At 38.3% G+C, this 22072-nt stretch overlaps 1 protein-coding gene across 4 annotated transcripts in view; it reads right to left on the reverse strand.

Annotated features, from left to right (window-relative positions):
- The window catches only part of GOLGA4 (golgin A4), a 58355-nt gene that overhangs the window by 26424 nt on the left and 9859 nt on the right, over positions 1–22072 (reverse strand). For 2 of the 4 annotated variants that reach the window (XM_052693321.1, XM_052693320.1), the window contains exons 3-12: positions 19823–19921; positions 15461–15526; positions 14200–14514; positions 11369–11416; positions 10899–10955; positions 8134–8232; positions 7485–7623; positions 6312–6499; positions 5724–5807; positions 4897–5044 (exon numbers count right to left, since the gene is read on the reverse strand). In XM_052693321.1, coding sequence (XP_052549281.1) covers positions 4897–5044; positions 5724–5807; positions 6312–6499; positions 7485–7623; positions 8134–8232; positions 10899–10955; positions 11369–11416; positions 14200–14514; positions 15461–15526; positions 19823–19921 — 1243 coding nt within the window. Of the gene's footprint in view, positions 1–4896; positions 5045–5723; positions 5808–6311; positions 6500–7484; positions 7624–8133; positions 8233–10898; positions 10956–11368; positions 11417–14199; positions 14515–15460; positions 15527–19822; positions 19922–22072 lie in introns of those variants that run through there. The other 2 variants (XM_052693322.1, XM_052693323.1) reach the window with 2 other exon arrangements.

The following is a 22072-nucleotide window of genomic DNA, read 5'->3' on the forward strand; positions in this document are numbered from 1 at the left end:
TTCGCATAAACTAACGTTGGCAAAATACCTTTGTAAAGATCTGTGATCATAGTGCCAATGTCATGTTCGTAATTTAACAGAGCACAGAAAAACCTGGACTAGTTGGATATTAGCCTGGAACAGACATAAAATCACTTTTTAAGATGTTACTTAGTGTGCTCACCTTTCTTTACCTTAATTCTGAACCCCAAAACCACACATCCCTTGTTTCCTTGATACACCATTGCTTAGTAGGCATTCACAACAATTACTGTCATCCTTTTTTTGTGAAACAAATGCAGTTAACCATATTTAATAATGTTCAGGCATGAATTAGAGAAGCAAATCATAATTCCTATTAAAAATCTTCTGATAACACTTGAAACCAGTCTTTCTTAACAAACTGTGCTTGCTGAGCCAATGCCACAAATACGTTTCCAAATTACTTAAGTCCATAAAATTGCATTCATCCAATTTCTGACCTTTTCCAACTGTTTTGCAAGGAAGCTTTTCTCTGACTTCTCACAACAACAGTTATGCTTTAGGATGTTAACAGGTCTGCTATTGACCATGACAATACCAAGCCACATAATCATACCCAGTTTTTCATCCCTCATTCTACTTCAATACCTCCTTACAAAGTACTTCAAGAACTCTTTACAGAAACCTAATAGATTATGTCAAAAAGCAAAACAGTGTAAAGTACACTGCCAGCATGCACGAGGCCTATAGCTCCTAATGAGGCAGCCACTTGCTTTCCAAGCATGTTCTTCATTATCTCCACTGGGGCATTTGCCACCCAAGGCCAGCAGGACTCCACTCCTTCCTCCTGTGCCCAAACCATGAATGCAGGCTGCATCACTGCATCTGGAGACTGGTAGTGACTGCTCTCCTCTTCCCTTAGCCCTAGCCAAAGCACACAGGGACAGACAAATCAGCCTAAACTTTTACTAAATACAATTTGGAACAGAAAGCCTGCATCTAACAGAGTTTAAGATACTTCACTATTTCATTTTCTGATTCTTGCTATGAGTAACAGAATCTTAATTTCATTTAAGCAATCTCTTCCTTCCGAGAAATGAAATCTAATGCATTTGCCACCACCCACAAACTCGCTAAACAGACGAATCAAATTTGCACTAAGATTGACCTGCTGGTAAGTGAAAGCTGAGCAACATGCAGGATGACAGCTGCACTGCCATAATTGCAAGCAGGATGCTAATGCAAACACTAGGCAGAGCTGCTGGATGAAACGTCAAGGGGGTATGAAAGCACAAAAAAGCAACACTTGACAAACACACACGGTTCTGTAAAAGTTAAATTATATGCATCTCAGGCACTTAGAGCACTTCAGCAAAACAGAACGTTTTAAATCAGAGTAGTTAATTCTAGTGTAGCATAACACAAGCGAATTTCAAACCAGTAGAGGGCTAACACCAGGGAGGGAGAACACAGCCTAAATTACTATTATTACTAGTATTTTTCTAATCTATTGAAGCTTTTAATACTACTGTGGATAAAAGCTTGGAATAAGGAGCCAGTGTTTATATCCAAGTACATCTATTCTGAATCCCAAGAGTAAAGTAAGGACCCTGCCACTGCTCTTCTGAACCAGCACAGCTAATGGTGAGAAAAGATCCTTCTGTCTAAGGTACTGGTCTCATTAAGGCTCAGTGGCAAAACAGAAGTGCTAACAAACACACCAATGAAGCACCAGACAAGTCTTGCAAGAACTCATTCATGTGACCAAAGCAGACCAACAGATATTTTTGATATAAAATCAAACAAAACCTGAGCACAGTCTAAGAAGCGCCAGGTTGCAAAACTGATTAATTAAGACGTGCACCAGAAAGTTAACTGCTTTACACATACTACTCCTAAGTATCAGTTCCAGCTCTCCCTTCTTGCCTCTGCTGCCCTGTGTAATACGAATCAGTATTGTGAAGGCTTCTTGGTTAGCCTGGTCAGTACTGCAAACATGTATTACCTTCAGCTGTAGTGCCATCTACTGCTGGAAATGGTGCACAAAGCACAAAACTGATTTGGCAGAAGATGCTTACTGTATGCTTTCTTACTGAAGGCTGAGAGCAGGCATCTTGTCAAAAAGCTACTTGAGAAATAAAGGTTGAATTAATTTCCTACAGTTGCTTTGAGCAGCTATGCAGGATTCTTAACACACAGTCGAGCCTTTTTTAATCTCCATAGAAATTTACAAAGCATAAACTCATTAATCTTGCAAAGGAAATGTCATCTGCAGAAAGCAGCAAAGAAGAAATAGGAATTCACTTTCTAAAGCCTGCTTACTTCACAGAATATAAACTCATCAATTAACTGCATTCTGAGAAGTCAAAGACGGCTTATGCCAAGAATTGAGGAATAACAAACTTCAGTTTAGCAATAAATTCACTAATTCTACCAATATTATTGTTAAGTGAAAAGCATTTTGAAAAGCATTCAGTAACATTTGCGGCTGCTTCCAGTTAATGAACTGCCATTGCCTGAGAAGCACAGAATTTACTTTTAGAGCCCAGACCAAGCACCCAATGTTTGATGTAAGAAAAGAAAGCCCTTACCCCAGTCCTGTTCATACAAGGCTTGGGAAAGGCACCATGATTCACTTATTGGCATGTGTGGATGCACAAAAACAAGATGCTCTGTGAGATTTCATACAGTGTACTTCTAACCGTAACAAAACTGAGCTGTAACATTAACTGGGGACACGGTTGCAGTTTATACAATGCACACAAAATAAGGATATGCATCTGTCAGTACACAAAAATGTATTAACATTAAAATGTCACTATTTTTCCTTGTATGAATCAAATACTGGTGCTTTTCAGCACTGTCACTTCATAACAATACAAAAGCCAGATAGGTGACACTGACAAAATTTACAATACAAAGTAGCCACACAATACAATGATTTTTGTCCTAGTGCTATACTGTAGGCTGAAGTAGATGCCAAGTACAAAAAAAAGTACAAATCTTTATTTTATCACAATGTGGATGAAATGTAACACTGCTGCAAATACAATATTGCACTGAGTAAACCTTCACTGAATCACCATACAGAAAATCAACAAGTCTACAATGGAAAGTAATCTCACATTAAGTAGCCAAGAAACCTATCTTCAGACCTCAAACACATGAAGCTGCCAAGTTTGCAGAACTTGTGAAAGCCAAAGCCTGTGACAAAGAACCAATTCCAAGCTTTCCCAATATTCATGGTGTTTTTTCAAACGCCAGAACAATGATTTTGACTGCATTGAGCTCCACTTCAGTTGTGCATCACGACTTCCTTAGAATGCATAGGAAAACCTAATAAAATTCACTGCACTAAGTAATCTTCCAGAGGTTCCAACATCTGCAAATGGATGCTTCAGAGAGTACAAAAATAAGCACTCTGTGTTAAAATGGACATTTATACCCCATAATCTTCACCATAAGCACTTAGAAATAAAAAGAACATGTAACACAGTGAAGTGTTATATAGTATGTGAAGTGCCACGTGTTCAATACATTATTACTAAGTGAAATTCCTTGTCATTGCAGTGACAGCAGTGAATATGCAAACAGATTGCCTTTAACTCATTTTCATATTCCAACTATGCAGACATGAGGCAATGACTGTACAGACAGGAGGGAGTGGACCTCAGTTCCTCATTAAAGGTTTCCACCACTTCAAAAATGGCTACGTTTCAATGTCTGCAGTAACTTCCTATCTGGGGGATGTTAAAATATTCTTGATAATTACATTTTGTTTAAAAAACAAGCAAACAAACAAAAACAAACCCAAAAATCTAAGCTTTCCAGTCTCCAAAATTCCAACTTCAGCAAAGGAGTCACTGATTTCTAGAACAAGGATTTCAAAGCTAAAAATTTTCATGAAAGGATGGGGAAGGAGGGCACCTAATCCAAATATCTGTTACTTTCACTGGTTGTACAGAAGTCTTCTGTCTGACCATTTGCTGCTTTGTTATCTTTATGTATCCTTTGCTGGTTTTGGAAGCTGACCCTGTTCTTCTGTATCACAAATTCGTCTTTAAAATTGAAAGTTCTGATCTAAGCTTACATAGATTTAAAATAAAACTGCTACAAGATGTATGGTTTGAACTTCTCAATACTTACAGAGAAAAAAACACCATACTGCATGCTTTATGCAACTGATCACATCATAGCTCCTGCCAAGACTGAACTACTCCCTCCAAATGTCTATGAGAACAATCTGAATGTTTCTCTAAGAATTTAGACAGATATGGTGCAAAATAGCTTTCACCATGTCCAAAAAAAAAAAGAAAAAGCAAAAGCTGGAAAGACTGACTGTAAGTCCACAAAATTAATGCTACCAAATTTCCAACAACAGCAAACTTTGGTGTGTAATAATTGTACAAACGTTAGCTCACAAAACCCTGAAACAACAGGATCATCACTGATGTTTTACTAGGAAAAAGACCTGAAATGCTTCTGCTACAACTACTGAAAGCAACTGTTTGTTATGATTGTAACACATCCTTCTGTTCCTACATCTTCCCAAGTTCTTATGCATTAATTGCTATGTTTTCTATAGCAAACATAGAAGGCATTAACATTTTTAAAAAAATCTTCCCAAAGTTTCTCTCCTGAAATTACACCAGTACAAAACTGTCAATCTTTTCTGCTACAAAGGAGGTACAGCTGCTTCAGCAGTTTCCTTACTTGCTCCAGTTGAACTGATAGTAGAGCATCACACAGAACAGTTAATAACTCATGACCAGAAATGAAGTTAGTAACGATGCCAGCAGGGGTGACACAGCAGAACATTAGGAAAAAAAGCATGTTTTAATACCCATTCCAAATAACACCTGATGAAAAACTGCAAAAATATGCTGAAGCTTTCTTGTGATCAAATATGAAAGCTAATAAACTTCAGTTTCTTACCAGCTCTTTCAGACTTCTCCTTCTGCTCCTTCAGCTCCTCGCCCTGTGTAGTTATCTGCTTGATCCGAGCACGCAGCTGGGCCACCTCTTCCTCCTTCATTTCCAGTGTTTCATGCATCTGTCGCTTTGTCTCTGCAATTACCATGCCCTATGGAAAAGGTCCTTGTGATAAAAGCTAACAAACAAATAAAATGCGTATCGAAAACAATTTCAAGCTGGGATGCACTCTGTGTTGGAAATAAACTTTTATCCGTTTCTACAGTATCAGAAATAGTGGGGTTTTTTTTTCTATGTCAGAAAATAGAAAACAATAAAAAGATCAGAAACTGGATTATTTTGAAGAGCCAGAATTTATGCAGTGGTTAAAAATACTCCTCCAGGAAACAAGGACCATCAGAAAAAAGATTATTTTCTTTTATTTTTCTTTGAAATACGTATTCTGTAAACTAAAAGCACCACTGTGCATCTGCTTCTCCTTAAAGAGCAAGCACAGATGACGAGTGTTAGCCATGCTGCTTGTTACACCACCATCAGAAGTTACTCCAAGTAATCACAGTTTAAAAAAAAAAACAAAAATGTTAGAAGGAATAAAAATGGAGAAACTCTGCATATTCCTAAGAAACTAGAGCTACTTTACTGGTTGTTTAACTCCTTTATGTTGCATCTCATCCTCGTTAGATTTATTAAATCTTGCACTGAGGTGTGTAACCATGGGAGTCCAAAATAGGTGACCAAGAACAGCTTCAAACACCACTAAGTCAGATATTTCAAGTTTAACCACTCTTCTTCCAAAAGTGCAGTTTGTATTAAAATTCCTCCTTATTTACCTTGTCCTGTTCTAGTTGCTCAATCAAATTTTTTGCATCACGCAGCTGTGTGATCAGTTTTGTCTTCTCACCCATGTGAAGGTCCTAAAATGAAAATACAGAGAGCCCATCCACAAAAGCTTTAATCACTGCCACCCACATGAAAATACCTTCTGGCAAGCACTCGACGTTTGGCTTTTAGAAAGAATGATTCCTAGACTGGTAAATAACCAAAGCTGTCGTTACATTAAGCAAATTAAATTAGGCTAGCAGTGGGACCCTGCAGTACTCCTTGGAGGTAAAGCAGAGAATGAAGTTCAGGGAAATGAAAGCAGGCGGCCTTAGAATTACTCCTAAATCTTCCACTGTTAGGCTGCTTCATTGCTTCCGTAACAACTCAGGTATCCAAAGGCAGGGATTCTCTTGTGAATGAGAGAGCTCTAACAGTAAAATGGGCAAGAAACATGCCTAACATCTGCTCCCCTTCTTGCATCTTGGCTTACAAGATGATCTTAGCAACGCAGCATTTGTGCCCTCTGAATAAATTCTGCAAGCTCTGGAATTCTTACACCGTTCTTGCAGCTACGCATAAAATCAAGAGCGTTTTACCTTCATTTTCTCTAGCTCCTGAAGTCTCTCTTCCAGCTGCTCCTGCAGTGCCTCCTTCTCATTGCTTAGCTGGGCACAGCGCTCCTTGTGTGACCGAATCATCTCCTTGCAGCGCTGCAGCAAGTTCTCTTGGCGCTTCACCCTCTGATTAAGAGTTTCCAGTGTTTTAACAGAATCTTCATTACCCTCTACAGACAATATACCAACATTACCACGTGCACACTTTGTCCAAAATGCAGATCTACTTTCCTAATTCACACGGTGGGTGACTCACAGCTCTTTAAAATAAAAAAGCTGTGCAAACTTTGCGAAACTTCTTACTGACTACTTTAAATGCATTCCAGGTCCAGCCAGAAATCATGCACACACATACACAAGATGGCAAATGCATTCTTCAACTCCAAATTAACCTGCAAATCCCAGAATGCAAAGCAGATCACACCCCTAAAGTGCCAAGCAAACAGGCCGCTGTTTTCACAGTGTTGGGTATGACATTAATTCTAGTACAGCAAGGTTGGCAATATTGCATAGGCAGGAAAAAGGCCAAGTTCAGCATCTCTCTAAGCTATGCTCTTCTCTATATGAATAGCTTCTCATAGCCAGAAAAGCTACTCTCTTCACTGGATATGGGTAATATCTTCTGATCTGTCTTGGTGCTCTGAAAATAGGATCAGACACATTCTCAGCCACTCATTTCATGACCATAGGGTCTTAACACTCCACAATCCCAAAGATCTGAGCACAGGAAACATCCTGAACTCTGACTCCAAGGGACTATATGCATATGTTACTTCCTAAGCAGCATATTCTTAGCAAAGATGTGACACTGGGTAAGAAAATCTTTGCTCTAACACCACAAGTTATCTAAACAGAAAAATCATGGCAGATGCTCAACAAAGACCATTTCAAGATGCATGTTTATCTCTATCTGAATCCTAACTTCTATGAAGTCACATAGTACTTCATGGTATACAGCAACATATAATCCCACAATCAATAACCAAATCTAAACAACATTGGGATTTGTATGGCTCCCATATCTCCATATAGAGGAAAACTTAAAAGAGATCAGCCCAAATATGTTGTGCCTTAAGTTCCTTTACTCCATCATAAATAACAGCAGGTTTATGCCCCCCACAACCAAGATCTCTTAAAAAAAGCCCCAGTACCTACCATCGCTTCCTGGTTCCACAATATTTTCTGCATTGATTTCTTTTGTTTGACTTTGAACTTGTGGTTCAGACTGGTTATTTGGATCAGGAAATTCAATGCCTATCTGACCATTCTGTAACCTCTGCTTCAGCAACGATACCTAAACAAAATGTTCTTTTTGTTAAAAGGTAAGGAATCTAAGATGACCATGTTTTCATTTGCAGAACAAGAGAAAGTTAAGAAAACTGTTCTCAAACAGAGAAAGGAAGAATCTGTCTGATTATTTTTAGCATTTTTAAAAAGCACAATTATGTTTCCAAGCAACAAAAATAGTATGTTTAGAAGTGGAGGAACAACAAAGATCAATTAAGGAAAATCCATGTATTTTACAAAAGCATTTTTAGCTCAAATATCTGCTAATGTTATGTTCTTGATAACAAAGACATTGCTAAGGTATTTAAATGCAGATCAAACATCTCTGTTTAACAAGAACGAGATTTTCCAAAGGTATTCTAAAGGTATCTATTTAATTTCTAGGGAATCATAGACTCTCAAGCCTTAAAACACAACAGCATTTATAATAAAACAAGGACACTCAATACAGGAAATTCATAAAAAGTGCCTGGAAAAAAATAGTTCTTAAAAGCATCTCTCGGTGATGGTGTTCTACCTGAGTTTGCAGAACACTAATAAGCTGATCCTTTTCTTCTAAGGACGCATCAAATTCTTCCTGGAGATGTTTCTTTGCTTGTTGATCCATCTGGAGCTCCTGAGAACCATAAATAAACATCTGCAAATGAAAACTGAAACACGAATTCAAAGAGCTTCTCTCTATATTACGAAACAGTAAAAAATATCTCATTGCAACTGTAACTTCAGAACAAAACCACAAAGCATCCACTTCTTTCACTAAGCAACATAACAGGAATACCAGCACCTAAATAAGAGATTAGGATTTGACGTAGAATTATCAACGATCCTCTCTTCCAGTTTGTGCTAGGATCCCTTCAAGCCTGTTCCTAAAAACTGTTTTCCACAGACACATTTCCTCCTAGGATCTACAAAATGCACGTTGGTAAACCAGACTCTGCATTTAGGCTCCAGATTAAATCAACACAAACAGCAGAAATGCAAATTTCCCTTATGCTCATTCAATACACTAGAATTGTAATATGACACATGCCATTTGTAACAACAGAAAGTAATATGGGTTCTTTAGTTTTGGTTTTTTTTAATCTTGAATGTGTCTCAAATGAGACAGAGGATGCCAAAAAACTTCAGAGTGGCTTTACTTGGTACTTGAATTCATTTGGCTGAACAGCTTTAGAAACTTGTAGATGTAACCTAAATATGAAAGCAATATCTACACTATTTTACACTATAAATATCTACTATATTTACACTACAAAATACTTCGAGGCAGTGTCTGATTGCTTTTAAAGTTTGTCTATTTTTTAATCATTATTTAAATAATTAGTTGTTATGACAATTGGTGTATTTACATTTGCATTCAACTTCCTGTGGAGAGAACCAGAACCATACAGGTTTCATTCACGCACTGCAAATCACTTTATTTACATGTGTTTTCATTTTTTTATTTCCTAATCCACACGCACCTTCACGAGGAAGATTTACCCCAGAAAGCCAACAGTTCTATCACCATTACTCTGCAAGGGTGCTGCTTGTGTAAAAGCAAGTACTGCCTGTAAATGTGCTTATCTGTAAATAAGCCTGTCAGCCAGGCTTAGCTGCAGCACAGAAAGCATAAAGAAAGGATGAAAAAGCAAATGAGACAAAACGCAAGGCACACAGTGCTGCCTGCTTTGCTTTCACTCAACCCCCAGTCTCACTTTTATGGTCTCCTGCTATCTATCCCTTCCCCAACCAGTAAACACCAACTATGAGACCCGCAGTGGTGAGCACTGACCAAGCCAAAAGGACAGCACTGCAAAGCAGCTTCAAATAAAGCTGTTCCCCTCTCCTTTCAACAAACCACATCCACTTCCGATCCATATACTGCCTCTAGTTGTCAACAGGTAGTGATCACATCTTCCTCCTGTGCTCCAGAGGCAATTCCTTCCACAGCAGAAAGCCAACAAAATGTTCTGAATCCAGCACTGCAATACACCTCTGCATTCAAAAGCCCTTTCTGATCCTTGTCTGAGAGCTGAGACACCAAGAGCTGTCGAGGGATTATTTTCAACATGAAAATTCCAGTGCAAAACCTAAAGCAGAATAAATATTTACATGCAAGGGCTTTTTGCACCATCAGCTCATAACAAGCAAAACTTCATTTGCTCTTACATGGCTTCCTCAGAAGAAACTTGTCTACTCCAAAACACTTACAGGAAGAACAGACTGTACGATGAAGGACAGCCCTTTTGGCTTTGTTTTTTAATTAATGCTGATAATAAGTGGCTACGTCAATGAACGATGAACTCTGTAACTCTTCAGTTTTCACAGTGGAACCTTTCCATTTTATTTGTATACTGTAATTACTATTATTTTAAGCTTTAAGACTGTTTCACTACACGTTCTAATATTTGGGCTTTCAGAATGCCAAAGAGTTGATTTGGAAGATTTTATATTAATAAAGAATATAAGTCTTAGATTTTAGGAATCTTTACACCTGTAATACTTTTAGGATAAATAAATTCCACATCGTATATATATTTTATATCTCTTTTTACACATAAACACACAGTTACATCTATTTCTAATCAAACAACTTTGTCAAAACATGCTAAAAGTTCAGTATGCAAACACACAACCCTTTCCCTAATGAAAACACTTTAATTCTGACATATATCAACCTCTCAAACTTTACAAAGGACCAATACACAGGAAAATTAAATCTCCTGGGGCATACAGCTATACACTTGACATGGGATACACTTCTACATTTGTAGCAAACTGGAAAGAAATACTGACTAGCCAATTTGTCTGAAAGGCTGTGGGTAGTTTAGAATTATTTCTATCCAAAAAAAGGTAAGTAAAGCAAAACAACAACAAAAAAAGAAACCAGTGAACTCAACAGCCATGAAAACCCTTATATGAAGAGCCTAGGTTATTTATATTTACCTAGTATAATTATTTCTTAATACTAAAAAAGCTAGAAGTTGCAGAGCCACATCTAATGTCATCCCCAACAACACTGCAACAACCACATGCATTTCTACCAGCTTCACAATGAACAGAAAAGCAATTCAGTTGGTGCTACAAACTGCTCTGCCTTAGACTGTGACAATAATCAGCTGAATGGGAAATAAACAAGAGAAATAGCCCCATGTTAGGCAATAAAAGCAAGCAGTTAAAAACCCTGCTGTGCAATAGGAAATATTTTCCAAATTGAATTTAAAATCAAAAACCAGGCACAGAGAAAGATCCTCTGCACGTATGGAGGAAAGCAAACATTCAACCAATAAAGGAATTTACCTCTCTCAGTTCTCCAATTCTGCGAAGTGCTTTATCCTGACTTTGACTCAGAATGCCCTTAAAAAGGAATAAACCATATTAAATGTAACTGCAGGTGCAAAGTATAAATAAATTGATAGAACTGTGTATCAGCAGAAGAATTTGTGTTTGTTTATTTTTCTTTCAAGTCAAATTTGATGTGTAAGTATTGTAACGAACTGCCAAATGTGAGTTGGCAATCCATCACACGAATGCAGCTGATCCATTCAAAAAGGCAGAAGTACAACAGCTTCAGTTATTTGCACAAACCACTATTAGCTGAGATTTCTAAGGGCACCGAGCTAAAAGACAGTCTTCTGTTTATTGTATCTATAAATAAAACACTCCAGCATATGTAAACATGTGGAAGTACACATAAATGAATACAAACAAAGGACACTTTGGTGCACTTGCACCGTATCTTTCAAGATTGAGAAGATAGTAATGCTTACCTGTAGCTTCTTCTTCTCTCGTTGGATAACTTGATAAGCAGACACCAGCTAAAACACAGAAATCAGTAATAATGATGATAATGCATCCACTTAGAGATATCACAATAATTTGCTTAGTTGTATCACTGTATGCATTCTCAAACTCCTTACCTTACTTGGAAAACTCTCTTGACAGAAATGTATGAAAACAATTGTCTTCTGCAATGTTCTTTTTTTCCTCTTATAAAATAACTTAAATAAAGTCTATGTATCAAAACAAATAGGTTACTCACCACTCAAGCACAGCACTCCCTTCACTGAAAATAATCCTAAGGACTCCCAAGCTTAAGTACAGGTGGTCAAAAAACTACATCAGAAAGTTATACCCCAGAGAACTGCCTCCACGGGGACGTACATATTTAAACTTTAAATTTAAAGATGATTTTACTTTGTAAAGTACACTTCCAACTCTAGGAGAAAAAGGTTTGCGAAACAGTGAACGCTCTCATCCCAAGTGCTTTGCACATACACAAGCAGACAGACTGGAAATGAACAACATTTTTCATTGTAAGCTGACAAAAGGACTTCATGAGTAACTGCACAATTTAGTTTAATTAAAAATCTGATCACAATTGCCTAAGCTGTCCAAAGCTGAAGTAGCGTAATGGCACTTGGAATTAGAATGCACTCTTCCAACTACTGAAAAACTATGGGAAAACCAATGCAAAACATCAAAACCAGAAGTCTGTAAGTCAATTAACATCTTCAAAATGTAATTTGAAATAAATTAGAACTTTTCAGAATTCAAAGCTACTGTTAAATTTGAGTCATACTTACTTCATACTTAGAAGAAAACAAAAACTATATTCTTGAGATGCCAACTCTGGGTTCTACCACCAATGAGAAAGAATTTTAAATCTTTAAATTCTCACTATATGTCCAATGCCTTTCTTCCAAACTCCAACACGTCTTTAAATGGAATCCAAAGATCTGGAGAAACTCTCTCACACAAAAACTACCTTTTTGATAGAGATATCATTTTGATAGAGAGGACTTGCTGGACAGACTGCACTAAAAACACAAAACCAAATCTACAATTTGGAGAATTCTCATTTTAACAACACTTTTTTTACCTAAACCTTTAGAAAATATAACCTTATTATACTAACTGGAAGACTATGAAAAAAGAATGGGAGATGATAACGAATGAATTAATGAAACATAGCTAATTTTTAAGATACACGTTAAACACAGCAGTTGCTGTGTATGTCTTAGATTGCATGCATTTTGGCACTGATAGCCAAAAGTCCACACAGAAACACACAGAACAACAAAAACTTAGAAGTGGTATACCTAGAAGTTATGGTGAACAGAACTTAATGACTGAAAACAACGTGTGTGTCTACGATAAATGCACGGAGTGAAGCATATAGTGTAGCTGTACAGCTACAGAAGCAAAGTATGTCACGTTAGCCATGCTCAGCACTACACTCAATACCAGCCCAGGTACACACTTTCAACAGAAAAACTCCTGGACCTGTATCTGGGTATATAGCTGAGGAAAACACACAGAGTGACACTCAACTGTGCTCCCAACAGCAAGTAATTATTTACAAATAAGAGATGAAAAGGGAGAAACTTGAACAGGCTGGAGAGGCTGGCTAACAAGAATCTCATGAAATTCCACAAGGCAACACCAAAGCCCTGCACCTGGGCAGGAATAACTCCAAGGGCCCAGCTGGGAAGCAGCTCTGCAGAGAAGGACCTATGGGTCCTGATGGCTACAAAACTGAATGCGAGTCAGCAACGTGCCCTTGCTGCTTAGAAGGCTAATAGCAGTCTTGGCTGCATCAGGCAATGCACTGCCAACAGGTCAAGAGAGGTGATTTGTCCACTTAGGATTGGTGAGGCCACAATTGAAGTACTAAGTGTTCCAGTTTAGGGCCTCCCAGCACAAGAGGGACCTGGACATACTAGAAGGGGTCCAAGGGAAGGCTGCCACCAAGATAATGGAGGGATCAGAGCACCTCTTCAACAAGAAGAGGCTGAGATTGTTCAGCCTGAAGCACAGGAGGCTCTTGTCAACATCCCTAAATTCCTGAAGGGAGGGCAAAGACGGAGCCAGGCTCTTTCCAGACAAGAAGCAATGGGAACAAACTGGAACACTAGAATCACAGAATGGCCAGGGTTGGAAGGGACCTCAAGGATCATGAACCTCCAACCCCCCTGCCACATGCAAGACCACCAACCTCCATTTAATAATAGACCAGGCTGCCCAGGGCCCCATCCAATCTGCCCTTGAACACCTCTAGGAATGGTACATCCACAGCCACTCTGGACAGCTGTTCCAGCACCTCACCACTCTCACAGCAAAGAACTTCCCCCTGACATCCAACCTAAATCTTCCCTCCCTCAACTTAAAACCACTTCCCCTTGTCCTGCCAGGTTACCTCTGAATACCAGGAAGCACTTCTGTGCTTTGCAACTGACAGACCACTGGCCCAAGGTGCCTGGGGGCTGTAGAGACTCAACCAAGAAGAACTCCAAAAGCCACCTGAACATGCTTTGGGTGGCCCTATTTGAGCAGGGATTGGACCAGATGGACTCAGATTCCTTCCTACCTCAGCTCTTTTGTGATTCTGTGAGAAGTATTTCCACATCGTGCTACCAGCAAAACTTTTGGCTTGCCTAGGCCAAACATGACCAGATTTAGTATCATCATTGAAAGTCCATGCTATCTACAACAGCATTTGTTCCAAGCTGAGGAAAACTGCAGAGAAAAAATGATGACTCACTACTGTGTGTACCAGTCCTACTTTTTTCCTTCCTCTCTCTTCAGTGCCATCACTTACCTCAGCGTATTTCCCTCTGTAGTTGCCCAAGCTGCGCTCCATGCGGCGCAGTCGCTGCAGCAGCTGCTCCCTGCTGAGGCTGTCTGCATTTCCTGAAACCTCCTCGGTCTCACTTTCAATGTCAGAAGGTGGGTCAAAGGTGGGACCAGCTGCATCCACATCCAGCCGATTCAGAGAATCTCTGGAGGATGTTCGTACCAGGGACTCTTTAGAAGAAGAGCGGAACAGGGACTCTTTCACTGGGCTTCGAAACAGCGACTCCATGGAGGGAACTCGGAGCTGAAGACGCTGGGTGAATGACTGAGCATCACTTGGCTGTGAAAACCCAAACAAGAGGTTACTTCTGCACTGCTTTTAGGCAGACAAAAACAGTAAAGCTGAGGAAACAGAGACCTGAGTAAGGTCAAGGAACCACTGTCACCCAACAGAGCACCTTAGAGATGACACCATCTCTACCATTCCCTTAGCAGTCACCTCCCTGTGTGGAAAAAACAGCCGTGCAAACTACCAGGTGTGGGCAGTTTCAGAGAACAACTAAATTCAGTACACTGCAGCTCTGATTTACTCTCCTGGAAGCATATATTACTGTGCAAGCCCATTAGAAAGTGAATACGTAACTGAAACAAATAGCTGCATTTACTTTTTATCTCAAATTAAAACATATAAATGTGACTCACTTCTTGATGTATTGAACAGAAGTTTGCATTTATCGCAAAGATACCAAAACCTTTTCCTACGATTGAGAAAATAAACTCATTGTAAAAGTCCTTGTACAACAGTGCTAACGGGATCTTGAAGATTCTTTTTTATTTTAAATGGTTTTAAGATTTTTAGACAAAATGCAATTACTGATTTGTGCAACACAAATCCTTGTGAGGTTTTAAAACAGCAGAGCTCATGCTATGGAGATATGCATTGCTGGTGCTACAGCAGTGACTTTACAGCACTACCAAACGATGTAGCCCACACAAAGGCTGGAATGCACACAGTAGCAATTGCTGCTAATCCCACTCCAGCAACCCAGACCTATTGCTGAGGTGTATTAAAGAATGACCTCCACCTTATTACTAGTGACGACTTTTTTTAAGCCTATCAATTCTTTTCCTTCAGCTAGAAAGTAACTCTATCTTAATACCATCTTAGTAACATGCCAAAGTACTTCTCATCCCTTCTCCAGCATGAAGATGCACACTGGGCACTTTGGATAAATTAATACAAATGAAACATGGCAGTGAAAGACAAAACAAAAGCCCCTAAGTACCTGAGGGGATGCTGGCTCACTTCCATCGTTTTCAGTCGATCTGGGAACTGTTTGCTTAGGTAAATGCTGCAGGAGGAAAAACAATAGTTAGAAGGAATAGACTAATGACTAGATTTCATCATTCCTACAAATAACACCCATGCTTTTTTCTTGTCTGTGTTTCTAGTACTTCCTTTAAAATGTTTACTCTGATATGTTCATGCAAACAAGCTAGTTTGTTAAACTCCAAACATACTGCTGCAATATAGAGAACTACCAAGCAGCTATGTGTGCATAGATTAGTATGAGACATCTGCAAACACCAACATTTCCAATTAAATTATTCATAATGATTATTTATGTAACATTTATGCGCAGATCAAAGGAACATCAGAAAAAGACAAAGTAACAGCAGGGGAAAAAAAAAATTGAACTGGTGATCAGTGTCTACAGCTGATGTGAGGAACACTGAAATCACATCATCCTCCTCTTCTTCAGAAGGCATAAAAAGAGGGGAAAAAAAAACACAAGAACTTGTTACTTGGACAAATATACCATTAACACTGTTTTAGACTCCAAGAAAGCCCAATATTAGACTTTCAGAGAACACATCTTGTGTAAGACTGGACACATACATTTTTCTGCACTCCCAAATAAGGAGGGGAAAAAAATTCTACAAAAAACAACAGTTTTATTTTCATTATGGATTTCAGATTTCTTTCTGTCCTTTGTCTGTTCTGCTGTTCCTATGCCCTGTGCTCAGGTGCTCCCTAACCTGTATAGATTCAGAGTTTTCTAGTGCTGAAGTCAGGTCACAGTGATGTAGTAGAACAAGCTAGAAACTCTCTTGGATATTTTTTTCCAAGAGAAGCACTGAAAAATACTGAACAAAATATAAGGAATAGGGTTATGAGCAATGTAACTTTCCAATTAAGATGTGCAGATATGCATGGAAGCACAAGCATCAGAGGAATGTATCAGAAAAAAAAAAAAAGGGCTTCAGTATGTTTTGATATGGACCAAACTCAATAAAGTATTGAAATATCACAGAAGGTAGAAATCCAGACTGCTAAGCTCGAGAAATTAGCAGATACCCATACAGACTCAGACTGGATTTGGAAATTGCATTTCGTCTGGCTTGAACAAAATCTGCATTCCATTTAATAGCATCACATTGTCATAGTGGGTTTGGTTTTAATGGATTAAGAGCTCTTACTGGTTTTTGAACTAAAGCATTCCCAGGTTTTATTCTGGGCTGCATTACCTGTTCTCTCATTTCTTAACTGGAAAGCCAGCAGTAAGGGTAATCCAAATAAAAAACTACTTTCTGCTTTATAATAAAGCATCTATTTATTTCAGTGGTGATAGTCCAGGTCTAGTACTCGACAAACAGGAGAGAAAAGACATCTTCAGCAAGAATTCACACTAACTACACCTTTCAAAAACCACCTATTCTGATTATTATCAGTAGAATTAAAGGAAACTGTGTAGGGTTTGTACATCTACTTCATAATGATACTTAAATAACATTTAAGTCATTTTAAAACACAAGAGTAATTAGATTTATTACATTAAATTTATAAACACATACAAAAAAGTATCCTTTTCAACTGTTAAGATCCTTTAAAAAAAATGCCATCTCAAAACTGAAACTAATGCCACCTCTTTTAAAGTTTTCCTCTTCATTGTGCTGGTACCTTTGCTTTCAGCCTACGTAAACAGAAGCAGAGCCTACGTTTAGGACTGTATTTGCTATCAGAATAAATCACAAGAATGCACTGGTTATATTTCATGTAGAACCTGGACCCTCACATACCTAGCTGCTGCAGTTCTAACCGCCCTAGCCTGTGCTCTAGGGCAAAGGGTCATTCTGTAGTGTCCATAAAGTGAAAGGTAAGCATGAATAAAGGTTGCTATATATAAATATAGATTCAAGAGGCTTTGAAGAGCTTAGAAGCCTTTTGTAAGCCTCAAGAGTTGGTTTGGTAAAACTGGAAGCAAAAAGCGTGGGCATTTTGAGTCTTAAAACCTCTAGAGAAATGACAGGCTTCCCGACCAACAGAAGTCTTCCATTATTCCCCAGAACATAACACAACAACTGTATCTGTATCCAAAGACAGCTACGTTTACAATTATTAATAAAATGTTTGCTTTCCATCATTAAGAGGTATAAACCAGAGCTCAATTTTAACTGGAGCCCTCAGGGAACTCTTGATATTTGTACTTCCATACATTCTTATTCCTGAAATGCAAACTGATTTATCTTACTATTTATTTCCTAAGGGTATAAATATTTGCATGTGCCTAAAAATTTAAAGCTTAAGTGTCTGTATTTAAAAACACTCTACTGTTCTTCCTCTCTTCCTCAAGCACTGCAAAATTTTGAGTAAATTGTGGAGGAAGGAAGAAGGGTTTTGTATACATTTTTTTCCCCACAATCTTTCCTCTCCAAAAAAATACCTCCTCATCCAACAATATCTGCACTGCATTTTTTCATGTAAGGAAATCCCCAAAGCTCAGTTAGCAGAGAGTTTATGCTAGCCTCCTCAATGCTGAGCAAAAAAGCCAGCACAGTTCCAGCCGCTTCGCCCTGCTGCCCATTCTCTTGGATCACACATCACCTGTACACACACAGCTAAAATACCAGCCTGTCTTAGCAAAACTTATTTATATGTTTGTGTGTGCTGATGAAACGCTCGTTCTCCTGTATCTTTAGTTTATGCAGGTTTCCCAAATGTTCATCTTTGGTTTTCTTGTATTTGTAATAACCAGCACTCCTCTTCCTTGAAGACTTTTCATCACTGTTTTCTGTTCTTCACTGCCCCGTCCTGAATTCTTACACTGAGAGCACTTCTTTTCAAAAGGTTCAGAAAATAAAATCAGTTTTACAGGTAAGATTATTAAACACTCATTGATAACACATTACCTATAACTCCCACATTATAATTACTTGCAGTGCATGCAGCTTTGCATGTAAACATACAAGATGGCGACTGCTGGCACTGAAGTATATACAGAGAATACAAAGGCAACTTTGGAGCATCCTTTTCAAAATCCAGCTGTACAAAGGATATTCTACAGTGTACTGAAAAACAGTCCATGATTGTTTACGCTGAATTTTATCTGCAGAATTTAAAGTAACTATTACAGGACCTTGAATGTGGTCAAAATACCTAGAAACTAAAAAGGAAAAAAAAAATGCTTACAAAATATAAAACTATTCCAAAGCTTCAGATTTCAGTAGTCTGAATATCAACTTTGCCCTTCATCAAAAAGCTCAATCTGGTGAGCACCATGCCTGAGCTAGTAATGAAGCTGTGCTCTGAGATAACAAGCAAAAAACACTTTGGCACACATAAAGACTTTGCACAAATCACCTTTTCTAGCAGTTTCAGTCTTATCATTTCTAGCTTGAGACAATACCATCACAGCATGTACACCCTGTTATAGCCTTCAGTGTCTTTTCATTTTCAGCCTCTGCATGAGCAGCAAGGAAGGACTTGCTAAATCAGAAAAGGAACGTAAGGAATCACGAATTGAGGATGATACGTGACTCCATGATTTTAGCATGTTTTGAATCACTGTGCACTCAGGAATGCCATGGCTCTGAAGCACGTGAAGGAGGACACCCCAGTTCCATGGCAGCAATCAGAATCACACAGCTTTGCTTCTGTATGTGTCAGAAATTAGAAGGCCGCTTTCCTTCTTGTGCCTGCTATTTTCTCTCCAGTTGTCTTGTTCTCTTCCAACCAGGCTTTGCCATCTGCATAATTTGTATATTATGCAAACAACATTTCCAGGCAAACAACTATATATTTAAAATGAAATCTAACAATTTAGGAAAAAAGTCCATTCAGCCTCACAGTAATACCATTCAGGTTACCAATTAGAAGCAGTTGAATTCCTCTGTCTCTGTATAACAATTTCCTACTGCCATCAACAGTAAGTTACATTGAGCCTTCCACTGTAGGCAGCAAAATGTTTCTGTGTCCAAAAATTACATGCAATCTCAGTGTTTACTGTATTTATTTATTTTGAAATATAAACATATATAAAATGAAGAGGAAGACTTTCAATAGCATTATCAAATTCTAAGCAACAAGTGTACAAATTTGTGCAACAATTACTTAAAAGTTGAGTAAAGTATTGTTACCCATGTAACAGAAAATGTGTTAATTTTGGTGTTACAATAAATTCACATCATACAGCACACCAGCCAGGAGCTATCAGGTACTAACTCAGTGAAATTTAGTGCAGGGTTAGCAACAAGGTAGTTAAGATGCCATTGTGAGAACAAGCCACAAGCAACACTAGGTTTGCCTTCTAGTACAGGACTCTCCTGCCTCTCCTAAAGGCATCACTAAGAGGGGTGGGAGGACTCACCACACCGTCACTCTGTGGCTTAGGTTGCTTGGTGGGATCCAAAGCAAAGATAGTATACTCAGAGAGAAAAGCAGGCTCTGCTATCATCCCGGCTAGAAGCTGTCATTCAATGCAAAAAGTACGAAAACGAAGATAAATCAAATGATAAGGTAACGAAGGTTGCAAAATTCTACTGTTTTTTGACACTACTGAAAACACTGTCAGAAGGTACAGCAGTTGATGAGACAAGACACTGATAAAGGTAGGACAAGAGCACAATTATGCATTAGGTCATTCAGTTCATTATTTAGAAGAATGGGAAACATAGTTTTCAAAAAGCATTGTATTCAAGCCCCACATAATGAAAGCATTTCAGGTACTGACATTGACTTTTTTATTTAAGTTCTGTAGGTGACTTGCCTTCTGATCTCACTGAGCCCTCTTTGCTCTCAAAACTACATGTGAAAAACAATCACAAAAACAGTGTATAATCACAAAGCAGCAGTGCTACAGGAAAGCCTGATGGCCTCACGAATCAGAAGTACATAAATTCTCAGCAAGAAATAAAATGCTGATGAAATGTTTAAGACGCAGAACGCTTTATACAGAATAACGTTTAGACAACACCAGTTAGGATGATGAAACACCATTTTGAAAGTACCTGTACACAGATTATGGTGAACACTATTAACCAAAAGATGATGAACATTTTAGAAACGGAACTTACATTACTTTCAGCTTAGATTAATCGCTTTCAAAACATGACTGCCAAGGACTTCAAGAATCCAGATGGTTCTAATTACCATTTCCTAGCAATGGTAGGCTAATGCTTGCTTCTCAAAATATTAGACCATGCAATTTCACCACAGCATTATTTCGCATAAACCAAATTCCTTGCATTACCCAAACAACTTGTATTAAAAAAAAAAATAAAAAATCCTATGTCACCTCTAAGAAATTATTCTTCATCTGAAATAAAAAAGTGGACAGCCACCCAAGAATGGTTGTTTTTAGTAATGCCTTTAAGTCCACATCTATATAAGCGTAATAAGGTTCTAGCAGGAGGGCTAAAGCAGTACTATCTCATACACACACAAAAAAAGCCAAACAAAATCAAACAAGAAAAAGAACTCACCCACACCCAACCATATGGGAAAGACAATAAAGAAGCTTAAACAATGGAGTTGATCTTAAAAATTCATTCCAGCTACTTGGCAGACAATTGGCAGCTTTTCCATAGCAAGATAAGCATATCCAAGGTACCAGCATCTGCATAGCCTAAGCCACCCCAATGCACACTACTTATTGTTAGGTTGTTAAATTCATACATGCTTTCTTATTTCTTATGCCATACTACTTAAATCTGCCGACATACAACTACGGGTCTGTCTCATAAACAATAGTTAACACAAACAATAGAAAGCAATTAACAATACTGCTGAGTTTCATAGATGATAACTAGAAGCCTGAAGCAAGAACATCACTACATTACCATGCTGTTGCTCAAGCCTACTGCCAAGAAGACAAGGCTAGCACAAAAGGGAAGGAACAAACCCTACAAACAAAGTCAGGTAGAAGACAACAACAGTGCCTGAGGCAGAACAGAAAATCATGTGAAAATGAGATTGCAATATACTTCATTCCCAGTAACCAACAGATGAGCTTCACACTTCAAACAGCTACAAAAGAGAGTCATGGGCCAAGAATGATACTTATTGGTTAAAGTAGCCCTTTTAGAACTGGCTCTATCTTCTCATTAATGAACTCATCTTCTGTTCTCAGATGTTGGATGCTCAACACTGAAAATGTTTAAGTAATTGCTCATACATAATTTGCTCCAGCAACTTGTTACCTGCTATTTTATATAGTTATTATAGGCAGTGCTGCTAGATAAGTCTTATAATAACACTACCAAATACTTCCTGAAGTACATATCATTTTTATTAGCACTTTTTCATTTCTAACAGTTCTGCATGGTGTTAGTGCTAGCTATTTAACTTTTTTTTTCTTTTCTTAGTCACTAAAAATGATTCACCCATACCTGAAAAAAGAAGAAAAGAAAAAAAGCGACAAGAAAAAAAAGGCAGCCTGCCAAAGCAAAACCGCTGTAAATATTGTCACAATGGGTTCTTGTGCTTGAGAGCTGTGCCACTCCTAATGACCTTAGCGGGGTCAGAAACATTAAGCACCATTTACTGCTAAGCTATCTAATGTATCATTAGCACTACCACCTCAGCCTAATGTCAGTTGATGTAATCAGTAAACCAGACA

Source organism: Tympanuchus pallidicinctus, unplaced genomic scaffold (genome assembly GCF_026119805.1).
Source record: "Tympanuchus pallidicinctus isolate F22 unplaced genomic scaffold, pur_lepc_1.0 scaffold3, whole genome shotgun sequence".
NCBI lineage: Eukaryota > Metazoa > Chordata > Aves > Galliformes > Phasianidae > Tympanuchus > Tympanuchus pallidicinctus.